Below are 14,027 nucleotides of genomic sequence, written 5' to 3'. Positions count from 1 at the left end.
CTTTTCCAATAATCTTGTTTTTGGTTGAAACTTAGGACAATGAAGGCCTTTTCTTCGCGTGGCCTGGCCCGAGTTCCGCCGTCAACATGTGCCATATTGTACGCGTGGAGGAGAAGGATGAATCACGAGCTTGCTGAGCTGCCTGGCGAACCGTACATCTCCTGATGGTGGCGAAGGCTGGCAGGATACGATGGTAGCGGCATGTCATGAAGATGACGGACAACAACAATGTTTTGGAGAGCACACCGAACTTGATGGCTGGATCAGGTGAAGCGATCACCTGTCGGAGATCGGGTGTCTACATGGATGGGCGGCTGCAGCCAGGAATCGAGCATCCTGGAGAATAATTGTTGGCCGGACAATGTCATACAGACGTGCTCTATCGTGAGCGGGCTAACAAGAGAAAGAAAGAGAGAGAGAGAGAGAGAGAGAGAGAGAGAGAGAGAGAAGTGAGAGAGAAATTTGAATTAGAAAGGCAATATTACATGCCCCAAACGCCTTAAGGGAGTGCCTTAGAATCTGTCGTATACAACCCTCAATCTCTAATTTAGTTTAAAAGTCGGACCATTGTCCTAAACAAAATAAAGTGAAATAAATACTGAATTGAACTTTTTGTTTAAAATAAAAAAATAGAAGAAAACATAAATTCAATGTAAATTTGTATTGTTTCAAAGTGAAGCAAAATGTTACCTGAAATCTGCTCTTTTTTAGAAAATCCATTATCCCGTTTTTCACAATGTGTTCCGTTTTTTTTATTACTCTGTCTGGTCAGTCTACCTCTTAACTTTCTATCTTTTGTTCTTTTTGTTATCCACAGCCTATCTCCTTTCGATTAATCTTCTTTTAATAATTTTCATTTAAAGATGCAGCTTGTCTGAAGCGGTGGCTGTAAGCAAGGACCCGCCTAAAAACTCCTATCCGGTTTGAAGAATGTATCTGAGCTTCACCACGGAAGAAAGCTAGCAAAACAGCAGCAACACGAGGACAGAATTGCCGTAGTGAAGTCCGTGCGAACAGCGTAGTGAACTCCCGTCAAAAAAGAAGAGTAAACCAATATGCAATAGATAGCCTTCTTTCATCGGTTGCACATTGTTTAACATTGACGTTTAAAAGCCATCCCCTTTAAGCATATTAGTGTGAGCTTTACACATCTTCTTCTTCTTTGGCTCAACAACCGATGTCGGTCAAGGCCTGCCTGTACCCACTAGTGGCCTTGGCTTTCAGTGACTAATTCATTCCCCCCCATAGCAGGATAGTCAGTCCTACGTATGGCGGCGCGGTCTATTTGGGGATTGAACCCATGACGGGCATGTTGTTAAGTCGTACGAGTTGACGACTGTACTACGAGACCGGTTACACAGCTTTACACATACTTCAAATAATTTTTGGTCATTTAAATACTTACTTAAAAGATTGTAAAAAAAATACACGGTAACGGTCTGTAACGAGCATTTCAAAATGCACGCTTCAGTTACAACCAGACAACCAGATGACGCTAATTTACTTATAGCTGATTCCAGCAGACGGCGCTAACATTTCTGTCGTTAAATTCAAATCAGCGCGACGTGCCACGTGCGACGTCCGTTAAAGCTAAAAATTGAAGCCGATGTCTATGATGCTTGTTGCGGTAATGGCAACAATTTCGGACTATTTTTATTTATTGCAATAAAACTATACACGTATTGATCCTTAAAATGCTTAACAATTAAGTAGGGATCATTTCTATCCGTTAAGGTATGCAAACGCATCCAAAAAGGTACACGCAGCAGTTAAATATGAAACAAAACGATTTGTTTCTCTTGCGCTTATCAAAATGCACAGCAATACGGCCGTCACTGCTGAAGAACAAAGCAATAATTTACCTTGTACAGGAAATTAGCTTAACTTTTGTTCAATCTTTTTGAAACATGTCATTTAAATTCTAGCGTGCATAAATGGATTCTTACGCCAAATGCTACGACATAAAGGGACAGATAGTTTTCAATGCTCTCATCGCTACGCAAACATGCTCGTTACCTGTTAATGTATAAGCCCATTAATTATGACCCAATTAGCAACAAACTTCAGCGATGACAGTAAACAACAGAACAATAAGGACATTTGCTCCCTTAGAAAAAAAGAAACCCCCATCAATCGATAAGAATGCCAGGAAAAACAAAGTGACGATCTACGAAACATGTTGATAAAATGGGCGGCCCGTGCAGCATCACCTGTTTTGTTATTGTTATGCTATCTGCGCAGGTGATGGTGTGTTGCCGACGCGACCTACCCTGCGACTCGGTAGTATGCCTATCATTTGCCCCACTCCTCCGCCCGAATACAACATGCAAAATCATTCAACCCAAATGAAACAATGAGGAAGTGAGTGTGCTTGACCTGAATGAAAACACAGCCACGCGGGGGCGTCCAGTTTCGGATAAGATAAAATGGTTTGAATATTTTTGGACAACGTTCGGTTGTCCATTAAAAAAACAACAAAACAGGAAGGTGTGTATAAAGTACTACGTCGCGTTTTAAAAATGAAACACTTGGACATTACAGCACACCCCAGTACCCCTCTCAGAAGACACACACCCTCAGACCAGGGCACAGTTGTCCACTCACATCACAGAGCAGTTGCGGCGGAAAAAAGGTATGCGTTGCGATTGGAACGGTATGATTACTAGCTCTTTACACAAGCGATTGTGTGTTTATAGTGCGCTGATGATCAGTCATGTGTTTGAGAGAGCATTTCACGCCTTAAATGCAGCGTTTGCTCAAGTGACAAATTGCAGCAACAAAAAAGGGTGATGGTGGTGGCAGAAAGAAAGTAAGAACGGCCAGGAAATGCACCGACCGTGGCTAATCTCATCTAACCGTTAGCCAAACAAATCCACACTCATCATCAACGCCGTCGTCGTTGTCCTGAAACGATTTGCACTTTTGCAAGTGTTTTCATGATGATGACACATACGTTGCAGAGCATTCACAGAGAGAGAGTGAGAGGCAGATAGGGAGACAGAGAGTACTTGTCCATCGCAGCTGATACCAGTGCCGCCGAACAGCACGCCAAGTGTGCGACGCGAGTGAGGACGGTTGCGCGATAGCAGAGTTATGGTGGTGGAGTGTGCGCGCATCAGACAGACCCGGCACCGCGGTACTAACTAGTCAGGACCAGCGACCGTTGCGAGCACAGTCTACGATCGGACAGGGACCCAAACGGAGGTAGGCCATCGCAGAGTGGACAACTCCTTTCCAGCTCGAAGTGCTACCCCCGCCACCGCGATACTAGAAGCTACAAATCGTGCCAGTGTATAAAACCTTCCATTCCAGCAGTACTAAAAGTTAGTAAAGTCTGAAGTGTCTAAGTACACCAAGTAAAGTGAGCCACGAAACAAAAAAACACTTAAAAGATAGCTGTGTAGAGTGTAGTAATACCCGAAACGCCTTGGTTGTGCGTGTTTAGTGACCAGTTTCGACCAGTGAATGCAGCAAACCCTGCCCCCTGAACCCTGTCTGAAGGTAGGTTTCAAGCCCCCAAAAAGCCCTTCAGTAACTAGTTTTGGAGTGAAGCGGGCTGCGCGGGCAAAACACAACCCGAGCAAAACAAAACCTGTTCACTTCTGGGGGGAGGTTTAGGAAGTGCATCGTGTTGCGGTGGGGTGTATGTGTCCGTGTCCGTGTGTGTGGTTGATCTTGAAATGCAAGCGCAAAGGCAACCCACTACTACTAAACGATCGCTGGGCTGCTTGGGTGATGATCACTGCACCGATCGAGCGACGTATTTTCTCCGCAATGTCACCTTCGTCAGACAACGGAACGGGGTGGCAAGGGGGTGTATACACACTACTGGTGACTATTTAAATAAACTTGTCCGGGATTGATCGAAAAAGAGAGGGCGAGGAGGTGATCTGGGGAATGTGTGGACATGCATTCATTCCAACAAATTGGCCCTCAGCCCAGCCGCCCCAGCCCAACCGCTCGGGAGATATATTTTTGGCCTGTTGGAAGCATTCCATTCCAAACGTTGAAATCCCACATCCTTCTGAGCAGACACGAGCATCCGGTTCAATTTCGAAGACGCTCAATTAACGGAGATCGGAATGAAAATTACTTGAGGCGGCATGGTTAAATGAATGAACCACAAAATCACACCCTTTTGAAATTCACGATATCGTTCGTGTGTGTGTGTGTTATTGTTTTTATCATACTTTATCAACCCTGAGACTTGTGTTGTACCTTCACCGATAAGTGTCCGGGCGAGACGTACCAGAAGACGTGGAGTACGCCTCAAACTGCAGGTGAGACGGGCATGTTGGTCCATTCTCCCATTACGCGTAACTTTAGCCCGGATTACTGTAGTGATGATCTCGTGATCCCATGCGCCAAACTCATGTACAGTGATGGCACCCTAAAGTCGGACATCTTATATGTTCATATATATTCAGAATTTGAGTCATTCGGAATAGTTCCTTGTAACACTTACACACTTATGCACATACTCAGCCACCTTCGCAAACTCGATCGAACTCGGGAACGATCGTAGCAATTGTCAAAATGGCATTAAATGGTGGTTTCCTTGGATGTGTACGTATATGCCATATTGTACGTATAACTGAGCAGGATACTCAAGAAATTAATTAAAGCAACCGTTATATCTAGGCAACGGCAACTATCGTTCCTCTTCGAGCGAGTTTGGGAAAATGGCTGACTGTCTTCACACATCCATGCGGACTGTCTTCAACTATGATTCTGTCAAAAATCAGATATATCTTAAACAATCAATCAATATCTTAAACAATCTGGCAAACCATGTACAAAAGTCAAAAGGGTTAAATGAATGAAGTCCACTGAAGGTCGGACAGACATGAAGCTAGCTAATAATTGAGAATGTGATGCTGAAATGGGATAAATCTAGTTATTAGTCAATAATTTTAGTCAAAAGGCTGTATTGATACTTCTTGTGCGAATAATGTAACCTATGTTAAGAGCATCAGTGCCACAAATTCCACTAGTTTATAAATGCTTTTTTGCACCAAAATACCAAAGTAGTAGCCTCATCGATATGTCAAGACGATATTCTGACACATTATTTAAGATAATATACAGAAAACAGTAAAATTAGCACACATTTCGTATAATGTATGTACAAAAATTGGGTGTCCGAGTTAAGCCGTTAATCACTGTATGAGATTAAGGATCACCCAAACGCTACTACCACAGTGGCTTGTCTTTTTCGTGACCTTGTGTGATCCATATCTTTCACGTGATCCACCCGTATCCACTAATTTACAGCACGCACTCAGAACCCGGTCCGTACCAGACAGACAGACACACTTCGCCCATCCCCGGGGTTTGTCTTCCGAGATTTACGTTATTTTTCTGATTTATAACGTCAGCATGTTTGTTTGTGCTTTGCTTGGCATGGTTGAATGCTTTAATTTGATGTGGACGGGGCCTTACTTTTTCTTGCCTCTTCCGCTCCATTGTGGTGGGCGCTCTGTTTACGTTTCTGATCACAGGGACATCACACAGCTGGGCCTCAAGCTCGTGGGACGATGACACGGGAGAACTCATCCGCGACAAAACAAAGCAAAAATATGAACAAAAAGAAGTACAAGAAGACCCCAGACATCACTCCCGAAATAGTAGATAAGTACTATTTCATAATGTTAACTAATGGCGTAAAAGGAAGCCACGGCAGAACCCGTAGCCGGCATTCTCCTGATAACAGCACCGGGCCCTGCCATTAGTGTACCTTTTACCGTCCGGATCCTCTGTGTTCCGTGAGATGTTCCGTGTTCCTTATCCCGGTCGCGCCCAGCGCCGCCTTTTACGGCCTTGGCATTCACGCATCGCATCCCGCTAATCAATCGCACTGGAACGCGTCTTTGCGTTTTTTTTTTTTTGGTTGGTTGGTCTGATGCGCATGCCAGTTCCAGAAACACGGTTTGTTTACGGTACAACACGCTTGCGCGTGGCAAAAAAGTCCTTCTCGAATGTTCGACCTACGAAAGCGGCAAGGTTCTGGAAAGTTCTCTCCGGGGTTCTAAGTCTGCGTCCTGGCGGCATAGGTGGAACGGATTAGAGAGAGTGAGAGAGAGAAAGAACTACGACGCGCATGCATTCCGCGATCCCTCGAGGATGGGGCATTAGAACCGGCGAGAACAATGCTGGTGGAGATTACGGCGGGCCGGTGATGTCTTTAACCTTTTGCAGCCACAGAAGCAGGCACAGGATGCCTGATGGATTTTGCGTATGGAAGCGGCGTGCGATGATTAAGCTATCAGGAAATACGACGTCATTTTTGACGCAATCTACCTTCTGGAAGGAATTCCTTTCGGAACTGTTTCGAGACAGTGTACAGTGCCGTTAGGACCTGGAGAGCACTGGTATGAATCGTGTTCGGGGGCGATCTTTCTTCCAAGTAATAGAAGATCCTCTGTTTCCACGAAATTGATGCGTGATCACGCTTGTTGATCTTGTATGTAAGTGCTCTCGATGCTTGTTTTAGTCCATCAGCCTCCTGGATGGGACTCCAGCCAACATTTTCGAAACAATCTAGTCGTAAGGAGATGAAGAGCACCGGTCAGAGCCATTTTTTGTAAGAGATCTTCCTTCCGACCAAAATAACATCTTCTGTTTCCATGCAACTCCTACGTGAGTGCAAGATCACCTCGTTGATCTTTTGTGCTGCGAACGCTCTTTTGTTCCCTTTTTTTTTAGCCAGCCAATTAGTTAGGCCCATAAATTAATACACTGATAGAGGCAGCTGCTGATAGAGAGCAGGTTTCGGATCAGTTGGAAGAAATTTAGCTCAGCCAGCAAAGACCGGCTGCAAACTGTCTGTAAAATTGACCGCTGAATCCTATCTGATGTACTACATACCCGGTGGTGCGCTAGGGCAAATCTATCAGGTCATTATCACCACACGCGAAGACGCGGCCCCTGAGCTCAGCTGATTTCATCCTGGTGTTGTAACAGGATCATCGGCCACGTTTTTGCCCTTTTGGGGGATTGTGGAGTCAGCCGCAAGCAGCATTTTGATGATTAGATGATGAAACACGATTGCATGTGTTACTGTAAATATAAACAAATATAAGATGAGGGGGCAACAGTTAACAATAAAAAATATATTAAAAAGTCCTCGAGACGAAGAGGGCACGAAGATCAATGTTTCAAAACGATGAAGAAACCATGAGGGAAGCGAGATTAAAAAGCTTTGCCTGGGGAATGTTGAATGCTTCTACGGTTCATATCACACACACACACACTCACAATCAGTGGAACGAATAATTGCATTTTAATCTACCTGGTAAGATAAGTGCTATCGATGGGCTAAAGTCCGGGAATTGAATGTCCGGGATTCCGCCATCCACGTCATTTTGAAGTCTACGATGATCTGCGTTGAGTTCCGATTGGGAGTTTGGGAGAGCTTCATTGTAGAAACCCACTTATGGCTGCAATTTCTAGTTTATCAAGCTCTTTGTATGAATACGTTTAAGCGTGCAGTCTTTTGAAACCCGTTTTAATGCCAAAGTGCATCCTACTCCTATTTGAAGAAACCAATGTCCAACAACAGTCCACCACATGCGATCGTGCGCACATGCAAATGTTATTCCCTCTGCGACTTCTCACGCTCTCCCGCTACGCTCCAGGATGCATTGCATCTCCATGTGCCCTGGTTAACTGCAATCGCAGCAGCGTCATATGCACTAAACGGCACTCACCATCATGCGCGACCGCATGATGGGCACCTCATTAATGCCGATTGGCGTTGATTACCGTTCATCAACTGCGCACGGTAACAATCCATTATCGCTCCGCGGTATTTTTTGTGATTGCCGCTATGCCTCCACCGAAAGGGGTGGAGGCAGCAGGCACTTGTGCCATGTTTACATAGCTCCTTCTCCCTCATCTCACACCTTCACCCCACTGGGAACTTCAGATTGCCTTCGGGGACCACACCTCTCGAGCGCAGGCTGTGCGCTGTGCGAAGGATGTGTTTGCGGGCCCTTTGGTCGTTGCTAACTTTGCGCGCGTAGGTCCCCGGTCCCCGTTATCAGGACAGAGAATCGCGAGATTCCTACAACACCATCATCATCATCATCGCCAATCGCACCATACATTATCATTGGTTTGTTGATCGATTATTATTATTGTGTTATGTTATTGGTCACAACAGGGACAAGCCCCGCCGGGGGGGTTGTGCTGTCCCATGCAAATCTCCCATTTGTTGTTTGTGCCTCATTCAGCATCGATCACCCACGGTTGATAACGCGATAAGGGGAGTCTTGGCCCCAGCTTCCCTATTCCCATAAGGGAGGGTGGGATGAGGGACTTCGTTTAGATGACAGAAAACTCACACGGTCACAAACGTGGTGACGAAGCCAGTGCGTGAGCTGATGTAATCTTTCCCCCGCATTATTCTTTGTTTTCAATGTGTTTTTTGTTTTTTTGCACAGTGACCCACAGAGCGAGATAATGGGCAACGGAACGAAAACCACCCAGCAACGGCAGGCGGAAGAGGATCGGGCCGATCTAGCGTCCACTGTGGAGGAGGAGGAACGCGAGCAGCTGACCGCCCCCTCCAATCTGCACTACATTCAGCCGAGCTTCATTTCGCTCATAAGCGAAAAGCAATGGAAACCGGACGTGGAAAGGGCGCAGGACGTGCCGGTGTATGGAAGGACCACGATGGCCACGACGATACTGACGCAGGAAGCGCACACGAACGGGGCCCGCATGCAGCTGATCATGAGCATACTGGCGAATCTGACCGTACTGTCGTCCGGGATGGGGCTGGGATATTCGGCCATTACGCTGCACGCGCTTACCAGCGAGGACAATCCGATGCGTATGAACTCCAGCCAGGCATCATGGTTCGGTAAGCATGTATTTCTTTTTCTGTTTTGGGCGTCTTGATTGAAACAAATCAATTGCGTGGAGAAGAGCAAACGAATCAATTTTTGGCGATCGTTGAAGGACTTATTCATCAATCGCATTGTCAATTAAGCATTCTTGTCAAAATGTCCAAAAATATCACAAGACCAAGTGAGCAGGATAGGCGTGTTTCGAGTTGTGGCATGATGGTTAATTCGATGACTTAGAAAGGGTTCCATCTCTACGAGTGAGGGCATGAAACTCATATTTGCATCTCCTATTATAATTATAAAACTCTTCAAGAAGTTTATTTTAAATGAATGTAGAATCTTATGATACACGGTTTGAATTTTCGCCGTTCCTCCGGAATAAAAGAAAACTGTTTAAAACTGTTTGAATTGTTCATTTGCAAATTGATCATTCGGTCATAGATCAGATAGGTCTAGATCAGGGGTCTCCAAACTTTTCAGTTCGCGGGCCGCATTGCTTCACATATAATGGTGTTGAGGGCCATTTTTTCGTTGCCTGTAGGTAATACGAACGTTCAAATTTTATCTTTATAAGAAAATACTAGCATAATATACAAAACTCCTATTGCTTTCTATTATTTAAGCTTGGTCTACGTCGCTAAAAAGCAACAATTACATTTTCTTTAGAAATAGTCACAAAAATTTTCTATTTATTTCAACCTTCACAAAGTTGCCACGGGCCGCATAATAGGCTCTCGAGGGCCGCATGCGGCCCGCGGGCCGTAGTTTGGAGACCCCTGGTCTAGATCATACCTTTGGTTTGGTATCTAATGATCTATAATTTAATGTGTATATCATCATTAAACAATATTTCACGATCTCTTTCACGATATTTGATATTTATGCTCATATGGCCTTTGATCGAAGGTCGAATCGACCTCGAGAAGAAGAAGAAGAAGAAGAAGAAGAAGAAGAAGAGGAAGAAGAGGAAGAAGAAGAAGGAGAAGAAGAAGAAGGAGAAGAAGAAGAAGAAGAAGAAGAAGAAGAAGAGGAAGAAGAAGAAGAAGAGGAAGAGGAAAAAGATATGTATGATGTAATTGAAAATTTGGAATTTTGATAATATTTGTAAAAAAACAGCTTCAAATTAGATATATAATTACAAATACATCAAATGACAGGCGATAGGAAGTTACAACGGATAAACATATTTTTCAATCAAATTAAACTCAATCATTTTTTAAAAATAATATTCCAGTATTTGTCTAATGTGTTTTTCTCGAAATTATCAGGGAATTAGAAATACATATGATTGAAAGAGAATAATTTGATAGGAAAACAGCCATTTTAATGCAAGAAAAATAACGGAAACACCGCAAAGTTCATTTTTCGCAACCTCTTATCGTTAACAAAACAGATAACGTATGTTCTTATTAATTGGAGCCAACAAATCTAGAGAAATTAGCAATGTGCCGAACAAATAAATAAAAAAGACAACTTTAAAGTAGAGTAAAACATGAAACAATAAGGACAATTTAAATCAAATAATTTAGATAAGGATAAAATTATTCAACGTGTTTGCAAAATATAGGAATAAATAGAAGATTAGATTGAAATAGTACAATAGAGCCTATATAAGGTTTAGATGTATAGATGTTATTACGGAAATTAAAATCTAGGATATATACATAAGCAAAATTGAAAAGAGTTCTTGTACACCAAAAAAGTAAAAATCCTAATTTTCCTAGTAATTTACATAGTAATTTCCAAGCTGATAATAGTTAAATACAATCAAAAGTTATTTACAAATAAAAGCGTACAATTTACCCCGGTCGGGTCAATGGACAATGGAGACGTAGCACACCACAAAAAAGAGAACGAATGCAACGTCTGCCGTCGTTAGATAAGATCGTACGCAGCCACTGCAAACAGTTTACACCCAACAAGCTCTAACAAACAAACAACTATCTTTGCTTTACTCTCTCATTACAGCATCCATCAGCTCGTTCGCGTGCCCCCTGGGCGGGCTCGTTTCCGGCTACCTGCTGGATCGCATCGGGCGCAAGAAGACGCTCATGCTTATCAACGTACTCTCGATCGTGTCCTGGGCGCTGATCGCCGTCTGCAGCACGACCAACTTTGATCTGATGTACACCCAGATCCTGATCGCGCGTGTCATCATCGGTAAGTGGCGTGTAATTTCCCCCAGCCGGCTTTACTTCATTTTGTGACTAATCTGACTCTCCTTCTTTCACTTCCAAACAGGCATTGTCATCGGGTTGGTAAGCGCACCGGCCTCGATCTATTCGGCCGAAATCGCGACGCCGAAGATGCGCGGACGGCTAACCGTGCTAACGTCGCTCAGCATTGCCGTCGGCATCCTGCTCATCTACTCGATGGGCTACGCCGTGCCGGACGATTTCCGGCTGGTGGCCGGACTGGCGGCCGGCATCTGCGTACTGTCGCTCGCCCTGCTGCTCTTCATGCCCGAATCGCCCGCCTGGCTAATGTCGAAGGATCGCGAGGAGGAAGCGGAACGATCGCTCAAGAAGATCCGCGGCTACGGTGCGTACAGCCAGCGCATCCCCGAGGTGGAGAAGGAGCTGATGCGCATGCGCGACAACGTGCTCGCTCAGCGCCGTGCCGGGCAGGAAAGCTTCCTGCGCCTGCTGAAGCAACCGCAGGTGTATAAGCCGCTCGGTATCATTATCGGCTTTTTCGGCTTCCAGCAGTTTTCCGGCATCTTCGTGATCGTGGTGTACGCGGCAAAGGTGTCCTCGGAGGCGAGCGTCTCGATGGATCCGTTCCTCTGCACGGTGCTGATCGGGATAACGCGCGTCGTCGCGACCATGCTGGTGGCGTACATCCTGGACACGCTCGGCCGCAAACCACCGTCCATCTTTTCCGGCGTCGGCATGCTGGTGTGCATGTTTGGGCTGGCACTGTGCAGCTACTTCCCACCGATCCAGTCGCTCAACTGGATCCCGACCGTGCTGATCCTCACGTACATCTTTACCAGCACACTCGGCTTTCTGACCATGCCGTTCTCGATGCTGGCGGAGCTGTTCCCGCAAGCAGTGCGTGGGCCTGCCTCCGGTGTGACCGTGTTCTTCACCTACCTGATGTCGTTCTGCACGATCAAGCTGTACCCGACGATGGTGGAGCTGCTCGGCAGTGCGAACGTGTTCCTCATCTACGGTGCCGTCTCGCTGCTCGGCGTCCTGTACGTCATCTACGTCGTGCCCGAGACGAAGGGCAAATCGTTGCAGGAGATTGAGGATTACTTCCGCGGCATGTCGCACGGTTCCACGCCCTCGCAGGAGGTGGAGGAGGACGAGGTGAGCAATCTGTCGTCGGAGAGCGTGTGAACGCCCGGGTGGCACGCGCGCCTTGCGAACGAGAACGCGTGCGAACGCGCTTTTGTTGACGCCAATTTAGAGGCCGGCTTACTGGCACGCCGCCACAGAATGATGGCGGCGGCTTACGCAGATGCGTCCCCTTGCTGCTCAGGAGTTTCGCTTACCATTATTGGGTTCAATTGATGTCAATCAGTTGGAAGTACGCAACCGTGGTGACCATCCTTTGGCTGGTGGCGTTTGGAGTCAAGCGCCACACGCATAGACACTACCATACACACATACACCCTAATTTGGAAGGAATGCGCTGATTAGGTTTAATTGGAATGCGTCGTTGTGGTTAATCTTGCGCCAGGAGAAACGCACACACTCAGCAAAATAGCATAGCAGAAAGAGGCCGGGCGGTTCACTCGTTTGGCGGTTGGATTTCGAATTGAAACCTGCACTTCTGGGAATAGTAGGAGAAGTAGATCGTTAATATTAATTTAGCCCGCGCTCTGTGATCAACGATAGATCTGTGATCCGTCAAGGAAAACTTAAATGTCCACCTCTACCCCCTTAACCCTAGAAATAGTACTATGTGGTCAATAGTATCTCAACGCATACGTTTTTGATAGTTTAATATAGCATTAATAGTGTCCGATAAACGAAATAGAAACACACAAACACACACTTTCATATCTTGTCAACGGAATAGGACTGATTAGTTCCCATCAACTCCTTTACCAGCATCACCGACCGAGTGTGTATGATTGAGATATAGAGAGCAAATAAAGAATGAGAAGATTAAAAAAAACCCTGTAACTCGTTTAATCGTTTAATTAGGACAATAAATTACCCAACCCAACCCAACCCTCAGGCAGCATGCGTCTCGGGGAGCTAAGCTACTGAATTTATGCTCGCTAATTGTACCGAACCACACACGATAAGGCATTATTATCGTCGCTGACAAAGTGACGAGTGGTTTAATCACTGTGCCCTCTCCGATATGACCGTAATTATTGTAATTAGCCATATGCCATTTAATCTCCCGTCCCACCCATCCCTCTGTGATTGAGCCGCCTCCGATGAAGTATGAATGAAGTATAGTCTGGCTCACATTGGCAGTGTGCTACCGGCATCAACTTCAAACATTTTACACCGCAAAATATGCGTATTACGACATGACACAGGGCAAAAACAAAGCTTCCGTGTGTATCTGTGTGGCACCGTCCTCCTGCTTCTCCGCTCCATAAATCCATCAAGTTCAAGGATGGTCAACATTACCGGGCGCAACTATGCTGCCCTGAGCGAACGCGCGTAGCACGTGCTTTAGGCGCCCGTTTGAATGTTTGTTTTACCGCCAATCCTCGCCCGGGTGTCAAACACACGCACGCAATTCTGCCGTGCCGTCACTAACATTCATTCATCCGGGCACGGATGGTGATGATAGAGGGAACAGAGAGAAGAAGAAAAAAACCGCAAACACACTCACAGTTTTGTGCGCCCTGTTGCTGGTGATGGTGAGAACCGGGGCTCGATCGTGTGTGTGTCCCCGCCGGCGCACGAAGCCACACATGGCCAGCTGCGGCCATTCGTGTGTGCGTTAGTGATGGGTAAATCCAACAAAAAATAGGAATAGCGTCCGAAAGACTGCGGCAAAATCGGGAGCGGTTCCGGAAGGTAGGTGCAATACATCAATCAAAGTCTATATAAAAGTCTATTTAATACAGCTATCGAGTCATCCAGAACATTTGATCAAAAAACGTGGGAAAGTTTTGACAGTTAGATGAAAAAGCTTCAATAGCTTCATCGTAGCATGCATTGAGGTTTTAGTTATGGTGCATGCTGTGGTCTGACTGCA

General features: G+C 45.6%; 1 protein-coding gene across 1 annotated transcript; it reads left to right on the top strand.

Annotated features, from left to right (window-relative positions):
• Positions 1–2,923: 2,923 nt before the first annotated feature.
• Positions 2,924–12,980, top strand: LOC133393070 (facilitated trehalose transporter Tret1-2 homolog). The gene is made up of 4 exons (XM_061656366.1): positions 2,924–3,501; positions 8,445–8,866; positions 10,821–11,012; positions 11,094–12,980. Exons 2-4 carry the CDS (start codon positions 8,464–8,466, stop codon positions 12,194–12,196), a joined length of 1,698 nt encoding a protein of 565 aa, XP_061512350.1. The 5' UTR covers positions 2,924–3,501; positions 8,445–8,463; the 3' UTR covers positions 12,197–12,980.
• The last annotated feature ends 1,047 nt before the right edge of the window (positions 12,981–14,027 follow it).

Source organism: Anopheles gambiae, chromosome 3 (genome assembly GCF_943734735.2).
Source record: "Anopheles gambiae chromosome 3, idAnoGambNW_F1_1, whole genome shotgun sequence".
NCBI lineage: Eukaryota > Metazoa > Arthropoda > Insecta > Diptera > Culicidae > Anopheles > Anopheles gambiae.
Note: the sequence above shows the minus strand (reverse complement) of the source record. Positions and strands in the feature narration are given on the sequence as shown.

Bases quoted from the DNA above. Each gene is read 5' to 3' on its own strand.
- LOC133393070 (XM_061656366.1), top strand. From the start codon at position 8,464: ATGGGCAACGGAACGAAAACCACCCAGCAACGGCAGGCGGAAGAGGAT. The intron at 8,867-10,820 runs GTAAGCATGTAT...CTCTCATTACAG, and splicing joins CAGCCAGGCATCATGGTTCG to CATCCATCAGCTCGTTCGCG. The intron at 11,013-11,093 runs GTAAGTGGCGTG...ACTTCCAAACAG, and splicing joins GATCGCGCGTGTCATCATCG to GCATTGTCATCGGGTTGGTA.